Below are 24,473 nucleotides of genomic sequence, written 5' to 3' on the forward strand. Positions count from 1 at the left end.
CCATCTGCTCAACTTTTCTAGATCATGTTGCAGCAGCAGCAGCATAGCGTCAGTAGCATCCTTAACAACCCTGCCAACCTTTGTATCGTCTGGAAACTGGGACATTAAGCTTGATATACCATCATCAATATTATTTATAAATTCAGAAAACAACAATGGACCCAACACTGAACCCTGAGGGACTCCACTAATAACATTAGTCTAGTCTAAAATGAGCAGTGTCCATTAATTACCACTCTCTGTCTTCTGCCACTCAACCATCCCTTTATCCATAGCAACAATTTGCCACCAATGCCACACTGCTCCAATTTGTGCAGCAGTTTTCCATGTGCAACAGTATCAAAAGCCTTTCTAAGATCCAAATATATAATATCAAAGTTATTCCCTGCATCCAATTCTTTTGTGACTACATCATAGTATCCAATCAAATTGGTCAGGCAAGACCTTACCTTAATAAAACCATGCTGTGTCTGAGCTATAACTGAATTCTTGTCAAGATGATCCTGCAGTGCTTCTTTAACCAATGCTTCCATTAATTTTCCTGGAACAGAAGTTAAACTCACATGTCTTGAATTACTTGTGTCAGCCTTTGATCCTCCTTTGTGAATTGGGGTTACATTTGCACATCTCCAGTCTGTGGGTACCTCCCCTGAGTCCAAGGAAGCTCTCATAATTATGGCTAATGGATTGCTTACTTCCTTTGCTGCCTCCTTTAATATAACTGCATAGATCCCATCTACCCCAGGTGCCTTTCTTGTATATATCTTCAACAATTTCTCCTCCACTTTACTCTCAATTACTACAAGATCATCTAGCTCACTGCCAGTGTTTACTTCATCTATGGCATTCCCCTTCCTGAATAACTCCTCATGTGTGAATGTAGATGCAAAATATTGATTTAGTTTGTTAGCTACCTGAGCAGGATCATGAACAGTTGAACCATCGATATCAAGTAGACCAATCCGATTCATCCCCTTCCTTCTAGAGTTTACATAAGTAAAGAACTCCTTGCTGTTTTTCTTTGCATCCCTTGCCAAGGATTTCTCGTAATCTGCCTTCGACTGCCTAACCTCCTTTGTAACTTGGTTACAGATCAACTTAAATCTATCATAGGCTTCTGTGTCACATTTTAATTTATATGTATCCCATGCATTTTTCTTCTCTGCCATATGTCTCATTAGTTCATCTGACATCCATTTAGGCCTGAACCTTGAACAATATTTCTTAGTTGGTATGTAAAGCCTAGTAGCTTCCAAGATAAGTTCTTTGAATGCTTCCCATTTTGAATTTGCTGTTGGTAACATCATCAGTTGGTCCCACTGTATAGAATTTAAATACTGTCTCAGGCCATCGTAGTCACCTTTACGAAAGCAATAACCCTTCCCTTTACCCCTGATGGTAGTTACCTCCTTGAGTAAATCCCACTTCAGCACACTGTGATCACTGCCACCTAGTGGTTCATTTACCCGCTGATTCTTAATGCAGGAAGAATCACTACTGATAATCAAATCAGGAGTATTGCTCTCTCTAGTTGCCTCCCGAACATGCTGATTTAGAAAACAATCATCCAATAAATCCACAAAAGCCTTGCTAGTGCGTTAGTGACCAACCCACAAATTCCAGTCAGTATCTGGGAAATTAAAATCCCCCATTATAAGACTCTCTGATTTACTGGCCCACTCTATTTCCCTGTACTGTTTCTTATTATACTCATCAGAGTCATTAGGCCTATAGCACACTCCTACTCTCAATTTCGATCTCCCAATGCTTATGTCACACCAAACTGACTCGACACTGCACTGTCCGGCGATGTCGACTGGCTTTACTTCCTTGGATTTTATGTGTTTCTTAAATAATATCATAACCCCTCCTTCCTTCCTATCCTGTCTATCCTTTCTGTAGACGTTTGTACTCCCCAAATTCCAGTTCTGCGTTACTTATATCTGTGCGACACCACATCTCTGATATCCCAACAATATCCACCTTTGATGCTTTGAGCAATACCTCAAATTCATCAAATTTATTTACCAAACTCTTAGTATTGGTGTACACGCAAGTATACATGCACCTGTTCTTTTTCTTAGCTACCTTAAACACAACCCATGTGTTTACTTGTACCCCAATGACTCCCAGCAGTCTCTGAAATATCCTACATCTTATTTTCCAAGCTGCTGCTCATTCCAGTAGAAGCAGTGCAAGAATCACTTTCACCTCTGCCAGTGGCTACTGTTAATCTATTAGTCCTTGTATCCCCCCAATCTAACAGTTTTCCGACCCACCTAACACTGCCTCGATAGCATCAGCAAACATTCTTGCACCCTTTCTATTTAAGTGTATCCCATCCCTGTAGAAGCAGTCTCTCCTGTTAACAAGTACAGACCAGGCTGAAAAAATTCTACCCCTTGAACCTTGCACAATCTTTCCATGGCCGAATTGATTGACAGGGCTCTCATCATATACTCCCTCCTATCGTGTCTGGGCAGAATTGCAGACACTTTCAAATTCAACCCTAATTCACAGCTTTTTTTCAACAGTGACCTGTACTTGTTAAGTAATTCCGCCGGTCTCCTACTCTTAATATCATTAGTGCCAACGTGTACAACTATATCACCTTTTGTGCCCTTAAAAGATGATATCTGCTCTACAACGTCATCAACCTTTGCCCCTGGCAGACATACCCTGGTCCTGTTCCACCTATCCTTTTTACAAAGCATGTTTCCCGTTTCCCTGACAATAGAGTCACCAACAACTACTAGTTCTTTTGGGACCAGCGCATTCTGCTTTATGGGGTTGCCGCTGTGTTGTGTGATGCCCAAGTAGAAGCTCTGGCGTTGGTATGGGCAGCTGAGAGCTTGATGGGCCCCTCACTTTTAATCCTTCGAGAGCATCCACCCTGTTCTGCAAGCTCTCATATAGGCCCATAACAACGCTGAGTTGTCACCTGATTTCCTTACACTCCTTGCATCGTGCACATACAAAGACATCCCCCATGGCAGTATCATGTCCCGTACCTGACTGCTCCACAAACATCAAGCAAATAGTGCATTTTAAAAGGCTGTGATTCAGAGGGCAACTGCCCCCCTCAGTTCTCCCCTGAGCCACAGCACTCCCATTAGCTTGAGCCTTTTGCTTTGCTGCTCTGGTCTGAGTCATGATTTCGATTTAATTTCAATAAGATTTCAATTTCAGTACAAAATTAAAACCCTAATTTCAGTACAAAATTAAAACCCTAAAAATAAAACCCTTGTATCCCAACACAGTTATAACGCTATATTTATGTTTCAATATCGAGTGTTATCTACGAAATCCCTCTATATAACTTCCGTATCAAGTTAAGTATTAATTATTTATTTTTGCTAATTATTTATGTTACGTAATCTAAGTCGTTATATGTATATAGTTAAAAGTACAATTTAATTGACAATGAAGTTCGGCGCCTCCGTAGCCAGGTGGGAAGGAGCAGCAGTGCGTAGCACACGCTTCTTGATTAGACCGGGGTTCGAGCCCGTCACCACCAAATACGGAGGACGCGGAAAGGTCAGGGAATGACCACCGCATATTCCCGGAGCAATATGGCCTTAGTTGCTAATGCTTCCAAATAACAACATCATAATCATCAGACAATGAAGTTCAACAAGATTAATAGATTTACTGATTAATTGACAATATTATATTATGTACTATACTATACTAAGCTTATGCTATCTAGTTCGAGATATTTTGTATCGCGTAACAATGGCGGCAAATTACGAACAGTAAATCTACAGACACTTAAGTATTGATTAACTTCCAAATCTCGCTGTCTCAATTCAGAATAAACTAAGGATCCTGACTAGCTACTTACAGAAAATAATTTGATATAACATTTGGTTAATAAATCGGCTAAATATGGTTAAAAAAAAAGACCTCTCATTCAACAGAGCTGCAACTTGTAAAACGTGGATTTGATACCCTTACCGATACTAAGTAATACCTACAAAGTCTCTATCTAAGTTAAACTTTAAACTAAGTATCGTAACTAGGAATATAAAGCTACTCTAGAAAATAAGTTAATATACCAATTTAAGCTAATAAACAGAAAATAAATCAGAAAAAACTTCTCTGTACGGGAGCAGCAATAAGCTATGTCCGCACATGCTACCCTCGTTCTCCAATATATAAATCATGTATGATCGAATTTGTGTAGTGTAAACACGTGTTATACGAGGACTGACTGTATACTTAATGCTTGCTTATTTAGTATCAGTATTAGTAGTGGCAAATAATATAAGAATCAAGCTTATAGAGCATCAGTAAAAAAAAAAAAAAAAAAACTTGCCTACATACTTTGCCTCATCCATCAATCCTCTCCATGAATTTGCCTAGTTCTTCCTTGAATTTATTCAAACTGCCCACTTCCACAACAACATCAGGGGCTCGCATCTGGTGAGTATGGGCTTGGCACACCCACGGTCCTGAGCTGGATATCATCATTCTTCTCTTTCTTGGTGAATCTCTTTTACTTCTGACTTGTGTTTTCTTTCTCTCTCTCTCTTGTTCAGGGTAACTCATCCACTGCCTAAAGGCAAACGTCCATGCATCTATCCTGCAACCATCCTTCTTCAATTTGAAATTATGCCCCTCGTGAGTAGTCTCAGCAAGAGAAAGAATGCCATCAACATTCTGGATATCCGTGATATTTTTGGTGCTTAAATTACAGTTGTCGATGTGGTTGTGTTGTTCTCACTATACCATAGGTACAGCAAAAGGCATACTTTTAAAAATTAATATTCTCAGTTAGCCATAACCTGATATTTGTGATGCAAGTACAAGTCTATATATAGGTCTGGCCTCCAGACCTGTGCACAGTTTGATAGACATACTTTTATATATTTCAAGGCATGGTCTGACCATTGTCTTATACAAAGTTATAATCACCTTTTCCCTCTTTGCAAAATTCTTGTATATCATTGACAATTCCCCTTGACCTGCTCTGGAAGCCTGTCTACACTGCTCAGAACACTTCATATCTGACTGCACAATTACCTCTAGGTCTTTTTCATTCTCCACTACCCTGAGGTAGTACCACACAGTTGGTAAATTTCTCTGGTGTTACTGCTACCCATATGCAGTACTTTGCATTTGTCAATGTTTAACTTCAGTTGCCACTTCTCATCCCATCTGTCCAACCTTTATGTGCCTTCATCAATATCATTAATAAATATACAAAATAAAATAATAATGGGCCCAACTCCAAACCCTGGTGGATGCCACTAATAATATTAGTCCATTATCCATTGATTACCACTTTGTCTTCACCCACTCACCCATCCCTTTATGCATCATGGCAACTTGCCCTTAGTGCTACACCACTCCAGTTTGTATAGAAGTAAAGTTTATTCTGAGCTTTGTGTTTTTTGATAAACATGGCAAGAAATAAGGAACTGAGTGTTGAGAAAAAAGTGCTATTATAACTCTGTATAAAAAAAGCTATTCCATGATAAGTATTTGCAAAAAACTAGGTGTTTTATTTAAAGGAATGTAAAATACCATTCAACTATTCAAAGAGGGTAGTTTAAAAGGTAAATCATGATCAGGAAGACTGCAACTAACAATGGAAGCACAAGATAACACCATAACTGATATCTAAAAACAACTGATGACTTACTGTACCTGATATCCCAGCTGAGTTCAGTGGAAACAGAGAAACTCCCATGTCTAGGTTCACTGTAAAACTTTGTTTTAATCAAGCAGAACGTTGTGATTGTGTAGTAGTCTAAAAACCCTTATTAAAACCAGAAAATCGAAAGAAATGGCTGGCTTGAGCTAAGAGCTATCAACATTGGACAATCGAAGAGTGAGAAATGCATTGTGGACAGATGAATCCAATTTTGAAATTTTAAATCCAAGCATAGAGTTTATACAAGACAATCCACTGAAGTAAAAATAGTGCTACATTGTTTCATGCCTACATGTACAGTGGTGGTTCCATTTTTCTTTGGGGTGGTTTCTGTTTTTTTGGATTGAGTGACATCGTCAAAACTGAAAGCATTACAAGAAAAGAAGGCCATTAAAGCATTCTTGAACATAATGCAATATCCTCTGGACTTCAATTTTGTGGAAGAAATTTTATGCCACAAGATAATAACCTGAAGCACAGCTCTAACCTGTGCAGGGACTTTCTAGCTACTAAACAATTGGACGAGGTATCGCAAATTATGGTGTGGCTACCCTAATTGGTTGCATGACTTAAACACAGTAGAGTTTTTATGGGATTGTCTAGGACATCAAATCCATGAAGTCTGCCCATCTTCAGAAAATTTATGGGAACCTTGAAATAATAATCACTGAAATAATGTTAGTCAAGACACTATTAAAAAATTAATCGCCAGAATTCCATGTCTATGTAAGGCAGTGATAAAATCTCATGGAGGATATTTTGATGAAATCAGTATAGCTGTTAATATTAGAATCATTTCAATATTTTTTTGCTGTTAATTTTTCAGCGTTTAACATAAAATGTTAAAATATTTTGTTGTGTGCTGATAAACCATACATTGTCATAGCTAATTTAAAAAAAAAAAAAATTTATGAAAACTGTTGTTGTATGCTGTGATTTCAAACTTTTAGGTGTGGAGCCAAAGTTTTGTCCTGATCACCAATCTTGCAACCAAAGTACATATTCTTATATGCATGTTTAGTAATACTGTAGACATTCTTCCTCTGAGGTTTTATTGTAAACTCTCCACACATATAGCAGAAATTGTGAAGGTGGTTCAGACATTTCCATTGCTTATTCCTAAACATTTTAACAATACATTGTTAAGAAAAACACAGAAGGAACATACAATATGAAATAGATAAGTAGATAAACTATGCATGTATTCACAGTACAATTGTTTTTCTGTTACTGAAAAGATAGGCATACAGAAAAGTTGAGCATCTTAACCTTCCCCTTCACCTGCAAATGTTATTAATTGCTGGTAATACAACTGATTGATGTTATATCTACTTCCCTAACTTGTAGTAAGATATGTATTATGGGTAAATACAAAAATCCTGTATTTGTAGAAATTGAGATGTGATGTAAAATTAAGAATTATTTTTGAAATCTATGGAAAAAAAATTGACCATAAAAAGCTGATATATTAGTCGAGGTATAAATCGTGTTGGCCAAGTCAGTGTGCATTATGATACTTCACTTGATTGAATATATATACATGTAACTTAATATTGGGCCCAATAATTAATTCTTTTCTAATTAATTAGTTTATTTATTATTCTGTTTAGTGGTAATGCTGTTGCAGTTAGTTATCAGTATGCATTGGGATATATTATTTAGTTTTGATTTAGTTTTGGTGCTTTAAAGGAAGATTTGAATAATTCTAAATTTAAGTGGTTGTTAACTGTCTTGTGATTTTTTTTTCATATTGGCACTTTAGTATGTTTAAAATATTTTTCTAAATTATTTAGAAGTAGTTTCCTTCTGCACCACGTTTACTCTTTATTTAGTTCATACTCCCCATTCTGTTTGTTCTATGCATTTGTATTACATTAACAGTTTGTATAACACAAATACAAAACAAAGTTTAATTAAAAAAAAGAAAGTATATATATATGCACGTGTGTATGTGTATTTTTATGTATTTATTTTTTTTATATAGTACTTTGGAGTGAAATTGTGAAGCACAGCAATGTTCATCCTCAAAATACTAGTTATCATTCTTCCACAATGGGAGAAAATCCTGCACTTGAATGGAATAATAGAAGCACAGTTGAGATTCAAGAATGCGATGAAGATGACACAGTGATGTTAGTACCTGTAGTCTCCCAAATAGATTTGAGAATTACTGTTGCACCAGCAGTTGTGTGGAAAGCACAACAAGATAAAGAACGTAAAGAGGTACATTATAACATATATCATGTTTAATTAATGAATTGTTTTTTAAAAATATTTAGTCCTTTTAATGTGTTTAATGTTTTTTTAATTATCTTATATATCACAATGGAATATATGTTAAAAAGAAATTTGTTATATATTTGGGTATTATGATGTACAAATTCAGCTCATTTATTATAGAGCAGTCACACAATTCAATTAACAGCAGTTAAATCAAATCGCCATAGTGCAAAAGCATTTTATATTCCACGTGTTTCATAACATGTGGAGCTCATATGTTTAGGGAAGGATGTTATGTGATTTCTATCCATTTAAATTATAATGTATCTAAATTACCACTCTTATGCTGCGTGGAGTTTTAATATATATATATATATATATTTATTTTATTTAGGTGTTACCTAAACTAATATACATTGAGTAACGTTTCAAGAATCTTGCCGATACCCATCATCAGATCTTGCTGTTGGGAGACAAAAATAACTAATATTTTACTTTGAGCAGATCTAAATAACAATCAACTAAGATGATTTACATGTAAATCAATTTCATCTATTTTCTGTAAATCAATTCTAATTTACAGAAAATAGATGAAAAGTTCTAGGTTATAATAACAAATTAGCAATTAGCATATCTAAGTTATGATTACGATCTGTGGGATAACCTTTGTTCTCTTGCTCTGGTTCCGGGTTGCAGTGTAGAGGACACCTCAGTTGATCTTTGCTCATCAGGTGTGTAGGCTGTTTCTGGGGTCTGGAAGAGGGTGTATGCTGTCTGCTCCTCTGGTTGATTCCTTTCTTTTTCTTTCCTGGAACCTTATTTCTTCACTTATTTTTTCTTTAAAGAGATGAATATACTGTGGGTTGAAATCAACCCCCTGTTTTCTATTGATTGCTGAGGATCCAAATAATTTGATAAGAAAGGCTTCTTTAAATTTTCTTTTGTTATGCTGTCTATCTGTGGACAGGATGCTTATGTTATGGAAATTCCAGATGTCACCACATTGGAAGGCGTGGAGAGCAATATCAGATTGATGAATTCTGCCATATTCTACATCTTTTTTGTGCTCTTTTATTCTGTGCTATACTCATTAGCATTATTAGAGGCATATGATGCAAGAAAGCAAGCTTATGCAGCATCAGCCAAAAAAAACAAAACAAAACCCACTTTCATTTCACCCCTCCGTTCGTTCGAAATACCTGTCCAGCTGAGCCTTAAATTTATTTAGGCTATCAACTTCCACAACAAGGGATGGAAGTCTGTTCCACCAACCAACTACCCGCTGGCTAAAGGCAAATTTCCGCACATTTATCCTACATCTGTCTTTCCTCAATTTGAATTTATGCCCTCTCAGGTGATTATTCTGAGCAAGAGGAAGAATCCCATCGGCATCGAGCATGCTCAAACCATTCAAGGCTTTATACACCTCTATCAAATCCCTCGCCGGTGCCTAGTCTCCAGACACTGTAATTTGCAGAACTTAAGCCTTTCTTCGTAAGAGCAACCTTTTGTTCCATTCACCAATCTTGTTGCCCTTCTCTGTACTCGTTCCAGCAGCTCTAAATCCTTCTTGAAATGAAGCCTGTGAATGTGGCCTGACCATTGCCTTATACAAGGGAATAATCACCTCCTTATGCCTGCTAGAAAAACTCCTGTATATCATTGACAAGACACCATAAGCTACTCTTGCAGCCCATCTGCACTACTCAGAGAACTTCATATCTGCCTGCACAATTAACCCCAGGTCCTTTTCATTCTCTACCACTGTCAGTGTAGTACCACAGAGTTGATACGTTGCTCTGGGGTTGCTGTTTCCCATATGTAGTACTTTACATTTGTCAATGTTAAACTTCATTTGCCACCTCTTAGCCCATCTGCTCAACCTTTTCAGATCCTGTTGCAGCAGCATAGCATCAGTAGTGTCCTTAACAACCCTGCCAACCTTTGTATCATCTGCAAACTTGGACATTAAATTTGATATACCATCATCAATATCATTTATAAATACAGAAAACAATAATGGACCCAAAAATGAACCCTGAGGGACTCCACTAATAACATTAGTCCACGATGAGCAGTGTCCATTAATTACCACTCTCTGTCTTCTCCCCCTCAACCACCACTTTATCCATAGCAGCAATTTGCCTCCAATGCCACACTGCTCCAATTTGTGCAGCAGTCTTCCATGTGCAACAGTATCAAAAGCCTTTCTAAGATCCAAATATATAATATCAAAGTTATTCCCTGCATCCAGTTCTTTTGTGACTGCATCATAGTATCCAATCAAATCGGTCAGGCAAGACTTTCTCTTAACAAAACCCTGCTGTGTCCGGCTATAACTGAAGTCTTGTCTAGATGATCCTGCAGTGCTTCTTTAACCAGTGCCTCCATTAATTTTCCTGAAACAGAAGTCTGTATGATTTCCCTATATAATTACTAACACATCCACACTCTTATCTTATATATAGAACCTCTAGGATTAGCTAGGCAGTTGAACTGTAGCTTTATGATGTGTTTGATGGAGGCTGAACTTTTGTAAAAGGTGAAGATCCCAAATTTCTTCACATGATTGAAGGTATGTACAGTATACATACGGAGGTGCTTCTTCTGTCTATGCTAGGTTGTGGTTGCGTATTGCACTTGGAGGTGTCTATGATGGTTTTATTGATGATGTGAATCGGATATCCATTCTTTAAGGCAACCCTGGTTATTGCATTTTGTTCCAGTTGTCATTGCAAATGCTGTATCTTCATTGCAAATGCTGTAGGCTCTCTGGATGAAAGACTTTAGAACACCTATTTTTGTATGTAGAGAAAGGATGGCAGGATTTATAGTTTAGTATGATGGCAGTATCTGTGGGTTTTCTGAAAAATTACATATGTAGTTTTTTGGCCTTTCTTGAAAAAAGGATGTCCAGGAATGGAATTTGGCCATTGCTCTTGATTTCCATTTTGAAGTTGATTTTTTGGTGGTGACTGTTGAGAGCTTCAAGGAATTTTTGTAAATTATCTGTGCCATGATTCCAGATGGCTATGATGTCATCCACATACCTGTGTCAGAATTTTGGTTTTATCTGTTGGTTTTCCAAGAAATCTTCAAATATGGTCATAAAAATTTCTGCCAGGAGAGGAGATAGGGCATTTCCCATGCCAAGATCAGATATCTGCATGTAGCATTTCCCATTGAAGGTGAAGTAAGGTTTACCTATGGAGAGAACTATGAGATTCATTATTTCTGTGGCTGAACACGGTCTTGAGTATCCCATTGTGATATGGCTGTCTATAGTTTGGAGGAGACACGTTTTTGCTTCTTCTAAGGGGATGGTAGTGAACATTGAGTCCACATCAAATGATACTAGAATATCTTCTTTGTTGATTTCGACATCCTTGAGTTTGGTTATTAAATTCTGGATATTTTTTAATGATCTTTGGTTCTTCGGAACTATCTGGGAGAGGAGTTGTGTCAGCCATTTTGATATCTTCTGTCCTGGGTGATGTCTATTGGTAATAATGGGTCTGACAGGGAATCCTGGTTTGTCGCTTTAATGTTGGCAAACATGTATGGTGTTTCTGAATTGTTAGGGTGTAACTTTTTGTGTAGGTCTTCATTAATAAATTTTTTGTCCCGTAAGGCTTGTAGTTTTCTTTTTACTTTTTTTCTCGAGGTTGGTGGTAGGATCTGTTTTTAATGTTTTGTAGGTGGTGTATTTTAGAAGCTCCTTTACTTTCTCGATGTAGTTTACCTTGTCAATAATGACTGTTGTGTTCCCTTTGTCTGCTTTAGGTATATGTATAATTCCGTCTGAATACCTGAAACGTTACTCAATGTATATTAGTTTAGGTAACACCTAAATAAAAAAAATATATATATATATTAAAACTCCATGCGGTGTAATAGTGATAATTTAGATATATTATAATTTAAATGGATATAAACCACGTAACGCCCTTCCCTAAACATATTAGAACTAGGTACGGACCAACCACTGTCTGTCTTATCCGCAAATTAGAAAATATTAGCGTAAAGATCACAAAACTTAAATGTAGGCATAAATTTCTTGTAAAATGTAGAAACGAAAAAATCACTTCTGCCAGTCTAAAAATAAAAGACCCCATTAAAAACAACTTTTCGGGTGGAATTATTAAGATCACACAGTTAAAACTATTGTGGAGCACAATTAGGCAATTAGATTAGACATATTGAAAACAACAGACAGTTAAAATTAAAACCTTGAGGGATTAAAGAATAAATTAAATAAAAATTATTTCTAAAACATAGTGCATCTAATAACCATTCGTTCCACAAAAAACACGTAGATCTACCCAAACATCTTGAAGAAAAAGTCTTTACACTTAATCAAAATTTGCCACTGAACCCTAAAATAAGGCGGGATGCGGTGATCAACCGAATAATACATCTAAAAATAAACTGGTAAGCGAAGTAAATCAACCTGATAATAATACCGCCAAAATTCCCAACCATATCATCACCTTAGCTCAAAAATTCTCACCAATGCAGAAATTCAGTTACTTAGCAAAAGCCTTAATTTTAAACTGACACCAAAACTTATCCTCACATTACATTTCCTAGTCCACATCCACAATAGTCTAAAGTATGTTCAGGATAATCTTCCAAAGATACGATCAATATCCCAGTCATGCAGTTAATATACAGCTCAAACTACAACAAGAAAATCTACAATAAGAACAACCTATCCACTGAGAAATAGAAAGCATTGAAAAAGTGGTTTATATCCATTTAAATTATAATATATCTAAATTATCGCTCTTATACCATATGGAGTTTTAATATATATATATATATACATACAGTGGATTCCGGTTATTTGGGCCACCGGTTAATCGGGGCAGCCATTTATTTGGGGTAAATCTTAAAAAAACAGAACCCAATCGAGAAAATAGCCAGGGTTTACTTCACTTAATTGGGACAACATGCTGTTTAACCGGGCAAGAGACCACAGCACTGGAGATTACCCTATGATTGTCTCCGACTGTACCACATGGTTCGGTCGGATTTCTGGAGGTCACAACCATAAAACAATAAAAACAATTAGCAGTCACCTGTTTATCGGGTAATTTCTGGTAGTGCAATCTATCATAAATGAATAGTAAACGTCTTATTGAATTTCCAATAATACTGACAGCTGGAATTCTGTGGGTTATTATGGTGAAGTGTGTTTACACTTCCATGAAATCTTCAATCATATAAAAAAATTAATTTTCAGAATCTTCTCTTCATTCCTATTTTTAAAGCTTTGTAACATGTTACTCTGTTCTCACTTGCGCGTATCGTGTTACTTGCAATTTGTGTGCTGTACATATTACAGTTACTATTAATTATTCCAATTATCACGTATAATCTTCCGATTTTCACATATCATTTAATTTTTTAATTGGTAAGATAATATAGGGTAAATTTGTGCTTAATATATCTTTACTTTTATAGCCTGTGGATAATATTCCTCTATTTTTGCTAATTAGAATTGCTGTTTAAGAAAATTAAAATTCAATTCACAAACATGATCACAATGACCGGCGCTTACTACACATTGGTCCGTTCATTGTGTAGTGAACAGTACTTTACTTTGGTGAGTCCATCATAACGTGATTTGATTGTACAGTGAACCAATTGTAAAGTGGGGGTCCATTGTATTTTTAACTATTTACTTGAAACTTCGGATAATTGGGGCAGCCGCTTAATCGGGCCAAAATGCACTAGTCTCGATGTGTCCCAAATAACCAGAATCAACTGTATATATATATATATATATATATATTTTTTTTTATTTAGGTGTTACCTAAACTAATATACATTGAGTAACATTTCAGGTATTCAGACGGAAATATACATATACCTAAAGCAGACAAAGGGAACACAACAGTCATTATTTACAAGGTAAACTACATCGAGAAAGTAAAAGAGCTTCTAAAATACACCAGCACCTACAAAATGTTAAAAACAGATCCCACCAGCAACCTCGAGAAAAAAGTAAAAAGAAAACTACAAGCCTTACTGGACAAAAAATTTATTGACGAAGACTTACACAAAAAGTTAAACACTAACAATTCAGAAACACCGTACATGTTTGCCAACATTAAAGCGCACAAACCAGGATTCCCTGCCAGAACCATTATTAGCAGTAGACATCACCCAGGACAGAAGATATCAAAATGGCTGACACAACCCTCTCCCAGATAGTTCCGAAGAACCAAAGATCATTAAAAAATACCCAGCATTTAATAACCAGACTCAAGGATGTCGAAATCAACAAAGAAGATATTCTAGTATCATTTGATGTGGACTCAATATTCACTACCATCCCCTTAGAAGAAGCAAAAACATGTCTCCTCCAAAACTATAGACAGCCATATCACAATGGAATACCCAAGACCACGTCTAGCCACAGAAATAATGAATCCCATAGGTAAACCTTACTTCACCTTCTATGGGAAATGCTACACGCAGATATCTGGTCTCAGCATGGGAAATGCCCTATCTCCTCTCCTCACAAAAATTTTTATGACTAAATTATGAAGATTTTTTGATAAACCAACAGATAAAACCAAAATTCTGGAGCAGGTATGTGGATGACATCATAGCTGTCTGGAATCATGGCACAGATAATTTACAAAAATTCTTTGAAACTCTCAGCAGTCACCACCAAAAAATCAACTTCAAAATGAAAATCAAGAGCAATGGCCAAATTCCATTCCTGGACATCCTTTTTTCAAGAAAGGCCAAAAAACTACATATGTAATTTTTCAGAAAACCCACAGATACTGCCATCATACTAAACTATAAATCTTGCCATTCTTCCTTTACAAAAATAGGCATTCTAAAATCTTCCAGAGAGCCTACAGTATTTGCAATGAAGATAATATACAACTGGAAATAAATGCAATAACCAGGGTTCCCTTAAAGAACGGATATCCGATTCACGTCATCATTAAAGCCATCACAGACACCTCCAAGTCCATTACACAACCACAACCTAGCATCGACAGAAGCACCACCACCACCACCACCATCATATGTATACCGTACATACCTTCAATCAGCTCTAAAATAGCTAAAGAAGCCAAGAAATTTGGGATCTTCACCTTTTATAAAAGTTCAGCCTCCATCAAAGAGATAATAAAGCTACAGTTCAACTACCCAGATAATCCTAGAGGTCCTGTATATAAGATAAGAGTGTGGATGTGGTGGTAATTATATAGGGCAATCATACAGATACCTACAGCGTAGAATAAAAGAGCACAAAAAAGATGTAGAATATGGCAGAATTCAACAATCTGATATGGCTTTCCATGCCTTCCAATGTTGTGACACCTGAAATTTCTGTAACACAAACACATCCTATCCACAGATAGACAGTATAACAGAAGAAAATTTAAAGAAGTCTTTCTTATCAAATTATTTGGATCCTCAGCAGTCACTAGAAAACGGGGTTGACTTTAACCTACAGTATATTCATCTCTTTAAAGAAAAAAATAAGTGAAGAAATAAGGTTCCAGGAAAAAAAAAGAAATGAATCAACCAGAGGAGAAGACAGCATACACTCTTCCAGACCCCAGAAACAGCCTACACACCTGATGAGCAAAGGTCAACTTAGGTATCCTCTACACCACAACACAGAACCAGAGCAAAACAAAGGTCATCGCACAAGCACCCTGGATTCAGGATAGGCAACCGGCACTATTCTTATTGGCTAACTATATGAATACCTTACCTATAGATGTATTGCTGACTGAGTTCCTTGGCCATTTAGGTCTGAGCATCCAGCAGGAGGATTTGGTTAGCAGGTAAGAAGTTTATTTATTTAATTAAAAATAGGTTTACTGTAATGCAACTGATAACAGTTCATTGTAACATAGAATTGTTCCTTTAGATCGTAATCATAACTTAGATATGCTAATTGGTAATTTGTTATTATAATCTAGAACTTTTCATCTATTTTCTGTAAATTAGAATTGATCATATATAAATATTACAGAATCAATTCAAAACCTGAAAAAACTTTATATAAATGTATCTAATTCTGAATGGTTATGTAGTTATGAATTTTGAAAGATGGCTATGGAGTGTTCAATTATAAAAATATAATAATAAAAAATAAGAATAAGCAGACAGATCCCTAGTAAAATGTGTATTCATACCAAGTACATGTTTGTTTATTCTTAATTATATTTTATTCGTTTCTTTTTTTGTGATTTTTAACTATTCAAACTTACCATGTTTTAAAATCCCCAGTTCCATAACCATTCAGAATTGGGATTATGTGAATTTTTTCATTGTTTTGAGATCCAGAATCAATCCTGATAGTGTGATATAGGAATTGCAGGGTTATTTCAACAGCACATTAATTGAAATACCCTTGCAATTCCTATAGTATTGTACTGCTTAGGGCAAGCACAGCCCAATTCTAGAGGGTGAAGGTAAATATAACATAACAATTATGGTTTGTTATATTTACCTTTACATTGGTAACGGGAATGGTTTTTGCTTTCGTGAAAGTAACCACAGTGGTCTCAGAAGTTTTTAAATTCTATACAGTGGGACTAACTGGTGATGTTACCGACAGCAAATTCTAAATGGGATGCATTCAAGAAAATAATCTTGGAGACTACTAGGTTTTTTTGTCCCAACTAAGAAATACTGTTTGAGGTTTAGACCTAAATGGGTGTTAGATGAACTAATGAGACTCGTAGCAGAGAAGAAAAATGCATGGGATACGTATAATTTTTCAGGTGACACAAAAGACTATGGAAGATGTAAGCTAGTCCAGGGGTCCCCAAACCTTTTGGAGTTGCGACTCCTTAATGAAATCCTTTATACTGTATTGACCAACAACCATTTAATAAAAAAAATAATAATAATAACATGCCAACATTTTAAGAACTGTTTCTGAGTTTAATCGCAGTGAAGATGATGTTTCTTAATTTATATCAAAAAATGTGAGAAACATTTAATGAAGCTCTAAATGGGGTCTGATTTGATGTATATAACATATAAAATTAAAATATTTCAAATATTTTTTGCTTATTTTAATTTTAAAATTTACTTTTGAAGTCCATTTTTTTTTCTCTGTAAAAATAAAACATTAAAAATAAATTAACATATTCTTTATTGAATTTTATATATCATATTAAATATATTTATTGAACATCATTAATGCAAAGGATGTGGTTGATGGGTTTTAATAAGCTATTTAATATTGGGTTTGAGGTTTGTGAATTTTAAACTTAACTCACCGCGCTCTTCCAAGTTTAGTCGGTTTCTCTCTTTTGGTAAAGTGCCATTTATGTGACTTCAGCTTCAACCATGTAAGTGCTCGGAAACACAAGAAAAATGGCTCAATGGCTGCAGAAAGTTAGTATTAGTATTAGCAATAGCCACATGATGCAAGAAAGCCTATGGCTTATTCTGCACCAGCCAAAAAAAAATAAATAAAATAACAATAATACAATAATAATAAGAAGAAAATAAAATAACAAAAAATAAAATAAAATAATAATATTAAAAATAAAATAATAATTAATAAAAGAAAAGGAAATAGACAACCTATGCATTTCTCTCCTCCCGTAGTAATTATCCGGCTGACCTTTGGAATTTCCCAAAACTGTCAGCCTCTACCACCCGTATAGGTAACTTATTCCAGCAATTTATAACTCGCTGGCTAAAACAAAACTTCATGCAATCCAATCTAAACATCTCCCCTTCGTAACTTGAAATTATGGCCCCTTGTTCTAGAATCATTTATAACCACGAAAATTTTTTCTCATTCATTTTACTTATGCCTCTCAGAGCCTTAAACACCTCAATCAAGTCTCCTCTAACGCACCTAGTCAATATCATTGACAAAACCCCATGAGCTGTCCTGGCAGCCTATTTGCACTATTCAAAGAATTTCATATCTCACTACACAATTAACAACAGGTCTTTTATTATTTTTCACTACTCTAAGTGTAATACCACACAGTTGGTATGTTAACCTGGATTACTACTGCCCTTGTACAGTACCTTGAATTTGTCAGTGTTAAACTTTAATTGTCATTTCTCAGCCCATCTGCCTAGTTGATCTATACCTTGTAGCAGTAGCATATCTCGATTACTGTCATTAATAACCCTGTCTCTGTATCATCTGCAAACTTACACATTAAGCTTGATATACCCTCATCAATCTTATCAATAAATATATAAAATAACAATGCACCACATTGTTATTTTATTAGAGGGGTGCCCTGGGGCCCCCCTCTAATAATATTAGTCCACGAACAGTGTTCACTGACAACACTGTTTTCTCCCACTCAAATATCCCTATATTACACCCACTAAGTAAATCACCCTTAATGACAAACTCCTCCAATTTGTACAGCAGTCTTTTATGTGCAACAGTATCAAAAGCTTTCCTGAAATCCAAGTGTACGATATCAAAATTATTTTTTGTATCTAGTTCCTTTGCATCCTCTTCTCTAAACAATCCTTTGTATCAAAAGCTTTCCTGAAATCCAAGTGTACGATATCAAAATTATTTTTTGTATCTAGTTCCTTTGCATCCTCTTCTCTAAACAATCCTTTGTATGCAAATTTAGATGCAAAATAACTATTCAGTTTGTAAGGCACCTTGTTTAAGTCAAATGACTGGAATAAGGTGCCTTACAAATGACTAATGACTTTTGAGGTTATGATGAACATCATGGCGAGATCCAATCTTCCTTACATTTAAAGGGTGTGGGAGTCCGCGTAGTGTGTATGCGGGGGGGGGGGATATCGAGGCCATGTTATCTCAAGGATCTGGGTATATTCTTACCATGCGTAAGCCACATCCAAAAATTTCATTACTTCATACAGCATGTCGCCCCACTTTTTCTTACTATTGAATACAACATGAATTGTCAAACTAATAGACTAAGCTTATCTATGAAAAGATCTAAACCTCCCAAACACTTCCTAGTTCATTTCACAAATATAGATGGTCTCGATTCTAATCTCAACGATATCCATTTCTACTTGCAGTCTGCCAAACCCCACTGTACTTTTTCTGACAAAATCTCAGTTATTGGTTGATTCAACTACTGCTCATCTCAGTTGCCCAAATTATTCGCTGTATGATAGCTTTTGCCTCAAAGGTGGTACTTGTGCATATGTCCATTCCGATATTCCCTATCAGAGACTTGGTAATTTGGAATCTCCTCTTTTCAATCTTCTCTGGCTTAAAACCTCTCTAACTCATTGTGTCGTTGTTGTTGTTTTTGTTTTGGTTTTTAGGAGCATTAGCAACTAAGGCCATATTGCTCCGAACTCATTGTGTCAAATTCATCTGTTGTCTCTGCTGTTCTTCCAAATTCAATAATCACTTGGAGCACTTTGACTTCCTCTCTTTCCAACTGGACTATCTCCGGTCCAACTTTCCTAACAGTGAGGTAATTTTCCTTGGTGATTTTAATGTTCTCAACTCCAGCTAGCTTCCGTTTTCTAGTCACACCGAACCCAACTGGTAGAGATGCTCAGGCTTTTGCAATTACTAATGACCTTGCACAAATTGTTCATTTAACTACAAGAATACCAGACAATCCTAACCATACAGCCAACACGCTTGATCTTTTTCTCACAAACAACCCTTCTAAGTACACTGTTGAAGTGAGTAGTCCTTTATGCACCTCAGATCACAACTTGGTGATTGTCTTTTCTCAAATGGAGCCTTTATCTCATGGCTATTCTCAACCTCGTATTGTTTGGCATTACAACAATGCAAAATGAGATGACCTGCAAGATTTCTTTTATTCTTTTCCTTTGTCGGATTACTGTTTCAAAACTTCTTATGTCAATGTTTGCTCAGATTGTGTCAGTGAAATTATTCTTGCAGGAATGGAATCCTTTATTTCACACTCCACTTTAAAATCTCGTCCTTAATCTAAACCTTGGTTTTCAAATAAATATGCTAAGGCTGTTCGAAAGAAAAATGATGAATATCGTAATTGGCTTGTTTCCAATTCTTCAGTTTCATTTTCTGCCTACTAAAGCTTGGAACAATTGTAAAGCAGTTATTAATCAGTCCAAACTAGATTTTGAACAGGCTAAGAGAAGAAAACTTGCTTCTTGTCCTAATCGTAGCCGAGCATTCTGGTCTCTTGCCAAAGCTATGGGCCGCAACTTTTGCCCATCTCTGCTTCCACCTCTGTCCAAACCAGATGGTTCTGTTGTCACTACAGCCAAGGATAAAGCTGACCTGCTAGCATCCCATTTTTCTTCCAACTCATGTATTAATTATCTTGGTAAAACACCTCCGACCATTCCCAACACGCTCCATTCAATGCCTCCTGTGGTATTCCGTCAAAAGGATGTCAGAAGGATTTTGACGAATCTTGATGCTAAGAAAGCTCCAGGTCCCGATGGTATTTCTCTACTTGTTCTTAAAACCTGTGCTCCTGAACTTACTCCTATTCTTTGCCGCCTTTTTTCACTTTCTTATTCCAAAGGTGTTTTTCCTTCTGCTTGGAAATTTGCTCATATCCAGCCAGTTCCTAAAAAGGGTGACAAATCCCTCCCATCCAATTATCGTCCCATTTCAATTACTTCTACTCTTTCTAAAGTAATGGAGAAATCAATTAACTGCCAACTCTTAAACTACCTAGAAACCTTTCGTCTGATCAACAATCGCAAGTATGGATTCCGTCAGTGTCAATCCACTGGTGTTATTCTGGCTTATGTTACCCATTTATGGACTAATTCAATGGAAAGGTTCGGTGAAACACAAGGCAGTTGCTCCTCTTGACATCGATCGTGTTTGGCTTAAAGGTCTTCCAAACAAGCTTCCATCTTGTGGTTTGTCAACTGTTTTTAGTAATTGGTTATCCAGTTTTCTCTCTGACCGATCACTAAGGGTGATGGTAGATGGCTCTCTGTCTTCTAACTTCTCCACTAATGCCGGTGTCCTGCAAGATTCAGTTCTTTCCTCCTTGTATATTAATGACCTTCTTCCATTGACTGGAAATCCTATCCATAGTCTTGCTGATGGTAGCACATCGCAGGAAACTTTCCATTTTGAGAAACCTTGCCCTGCTCAACCAGCTTCAACTTCTCGAATATCCGCTACCAGTTCCTTAAATGCTGATCTTCAGGTAATTCTCCAGTGGGGCGAAGACAACTTAGTTGATTTCAATCCTTCTAAAACTCAGTCTTGTCTTATATCTCGCAAAAAGGATTCTTCTGCTCCAATGTTTATCTTTGGTGACACTGTGATTTTTAGGCAAAATGATATATCTCTTTTGGGAATTAACCTGACTTCTAATCTTTCTTGGCACAAGCACATTACAAATATTACTTCCTCTGCATCTAAAAACCTTGGTTTTCTCTTTCGATCTTGGCGTTACTTTTCTTTGAAACAGCTGTTCACTCAGTACAAATTGCAAATACATCCTACAATCGAATACTGTTCCCACATCTGGAGTGGTGCTCCCGAAACCTCTCTCAGGCTTCTAGATTCAATTCAGAAGAGGACAGTTAGGTTAATTAATGACTCCTCTCTAACAGAGTCTCTGCACTCACCTCATAGACATACTGTTTCTGCTGCATGCCTTTTCTACAGATACTTCCATGGGCACTTCAGAAGAATTGGCTTCTGAATTGGCTTCTATAATTCCCACTCTCTCTCTCTCTCTTTTGAAACAATCCGAGCACGTGCCACCAACACCCATTTACTGTCCAACTTCAAACTCACAGAACCAACTTTTCATCTTCCTTGTTTATTCATTCAACTGCCGTTTTCTGGAACAACCTTCCTTCATATGTATTTCCTGAAAATTACAGTCTACAGAAGTTCAAGTCTAATGTCAACAAATATCTTCTTAGTATTAGTAATGGCCGCATGGTGCAAGAAAGCCTATGGCTTAAGCTGCACCATCCAAAAAAAAAAAAAAAAAGAACCCAAACCCGAATAAAATAATGATATATAAAAAAAAAAATAATAATAATAATAATAATTAATAAAAGAAAAAGAAATTAAACCTATCATCCTATGCACTTCTCTCACCCGAAGGTACTATCCAGATGACCTTTGAATTTTCCCAAACTGTCAGCCTCTACCACCCATGTAGGCAACTTATTCCAGTAATTTATAACTGGCTGGCTAAAATAAAATTGGCTAAAATAAAGTTTGAGATATTTTGTTGTAATGTTTATATTCTTTCAATATCGCCGATACTTTTATTATTAAATAAAGATTTTGCTTCTGTGTCAACATACATATCAATGAATTCATCGTTTAAGTAACCTGGTTCAACTCCATTTTCAATATTTATATTATTATTATTATTATTATTATTAATATCCATATGATGCAAGGAAGCCTGAGGCTTATGCTGCACCAGGAAAAAAAAAAAAAAAAAAAAGTTCCCGAGTAACCCTGAGAGAGAGGGGGAGAGAGAGAGAGAGAGAGAGAGAGAGAGAGAGAGAGAGAGAGAGAGAGAGAGAGAGAGAGAGAGAGAGAGAGAGTGTGTCAAAAGTAGAAGGGAATCACCAAGAAAGAGAAGAATGATGATATCCAGCTCAGGACCCTGGGTGTGCCAAGCCCATACTCACCAGATGTGAGCCCCCGGGTATTAGATGGCATAATGATACAATCAGGTACATTAATTTCCTCCATGTCCTTGAAACATATTTTAAAGTCTTCCCTTAATTTTTCAAGATGCTCTATGTATATCTCCAAATGATCATCTGAAAATTTTTTAGTTTTTTACCTCCTCCTTCCAATTTGTTTTAAGTTTGAGAAATACCAAAGAGCTATATAGGCCTGTTTTGACATGGAACTGTTATAGAATTGTGCGGGCTTGAATGATGGTAACATCCTTACCTCAGAGTTGGTTCTGTACTTCATTAAATTTTGAATACAGGTCTGCCCAATAGAACAGATGATTCTTACACTTTTTCAACTCGTCACATAGTGATGGATCAGTACTCGGAAGAAGCTCCACAGTTGAGTCATACAAATTGAGATGTCTTTTCAGACTGTCACCTCTTGACAGCCACCTTACTTCGGTATGCAAAAGTACACTGAAAGGACAGAATTCATGGGATATGTGGTTCCTGGGCAATGTGATGCTGTCTCCTCTCTTTCTAGCAGACGAACCCACTTCTTGGCAGGTGACTCAGGACTCTCCCAGTCCGATGAGTCCCATTTCCAGTTATTTCGAACAGATGGGAGGGTGCATATATGGTGGAAACCACACAAAGCTATGCACTCATCATTTCAACAAGGAACTGTTCAGGCAGGTAATGGTCTGGGGCATGTTCAACTGGCATACGTTGGGACCTCTGGTACATCTAGATGTATCTCTGAATGATCCAGGTTACGTGTCCATCCTTGCAGACCATCTGCATCCTTTCATAGTCATCATGCACGTACAGGGCAATGGACTTTTCCAGCAAATGCATCTCCTGACAGAGCCGTGGTGACTACATCATGGTTTGAAGAGCATTCCGCAGATTTTACCACCATGGAATGGGCTCCTTGTTCACTGGATATGAACCCTGTGGAGCATCTTTGGGGTACTGTGGAAAGGTCCATTCGAGCTTTGGATCCTCCACCCAGGAATGCAACAGAATTATGGACAGTGGTGCAGTAAGCATGTGGAACGTTTTCGTGAACTAGTGGACTCAATACCTCACCATGTTACTGCCCTTATTCAGACGAAAGGTGGGCCTATTTGTTACTAGGTAGGTATCCCATGATTTCTGTCTACTCAGGGTAACTGGTTAAACGTTTCATCATTTTCTCACATTACATGGCAAACAAACATGAATTAAGTGTATGCACTTTGATTTTATTAATTGATCTGATACACACTTTTAGAGCATCACGCAGCTTACCACTGAGTTTCTTTACTACAAGACGGTGTCTGTGTAACACACAATGAACAGTGCATTCTTCCAGAACCTGTTCTTTGAGAAGGCGGCAAATCCTCTGTGCCAACCATTGCTGGTGCACTGTTGGTAGCCAATGCAATTATATTGTTGAGGAAAACATTGTTTTTCTTAAAGCACTCTTCCAAACATTGTAAAATTGTCTCACGTTTTCCAGCTTTCATATACCTGGCAAATAAAAACTAGTCAACAATACATTTTTGACTTCGGCTATAATACCTTACAACGGCATCTCCGTAGCCAGGTGGGAAGGAGCAGCAGTGCGTAGCACATGCTTCTTGATTAGACCGGGGTTCGAGCCCATCACCACCAAATATGGAGGATGCGGAAAGGTCAGAGAATGACCACCGCACATCCCGGAGCAATATAGTCTTAGTTGCTAATGCTCCTAAAAAAAAAAAAAAAAAAAAAAAAAAACCAAATAACCAAACCAAATAATACCTTACATAGGCCGTTAGAATATTTGAACTGCCAAAAGTTAGAGGGAGAATTTGCAGTTCTGAAGCTCAGACACCAGGTTTTCTCCACATCAGCCATTTCAAAATATCAATGCATCGTTGCACTGTATTCACACTTAATGCCAGGCTTTTTAAAGCAGGATAAGAATCCTTCATAATCGTATCAATCATTCTGTAGGGCAGTGGAAACCAGA

General features: G+C 36.7%; 1 protein-coding gene across 2 annotated transcripts in view; it reads left to right on the forward strand.

Moving 5' to 3' along the window:
- The window catches only part of Vps13B (vacuolar protein sorting 13B), a 965,007-nt gene that overhangs the window by 352,463 nt on the left and 588,071 nt on the right, over nucleotides 1-24,473 (forward strand). For both annotated transcript variants that reach the window (XM_090386413.1, XM_090386414.1), the window contains exon 20: nucleotides 7,644-7,882. In XM_090386413.1, coding sequence (XP_090242539.1) covers nucleotides 7,644-7,882 — 239 coding nt within the window. The remainder of the gene's footprint in view (nucleotides 1-7,643; nucleotides 7,883-24,473) is intronic.

This window comes from Mastigoproctus giganteus, chromosome 12 (genome assembly GCF_048544385.1).
Source record: "Mastigoproctus giganteus isolate SK-2022 chromosome 12, ASM4854438v1, whole genome shotgun sequence".
NCBI lineage: Eukaryota > Metazoa > Arthropoda > Arachnida > Uropygi > Thelyphonidae > Mastigoproctus > Mastigoproctus giganteus.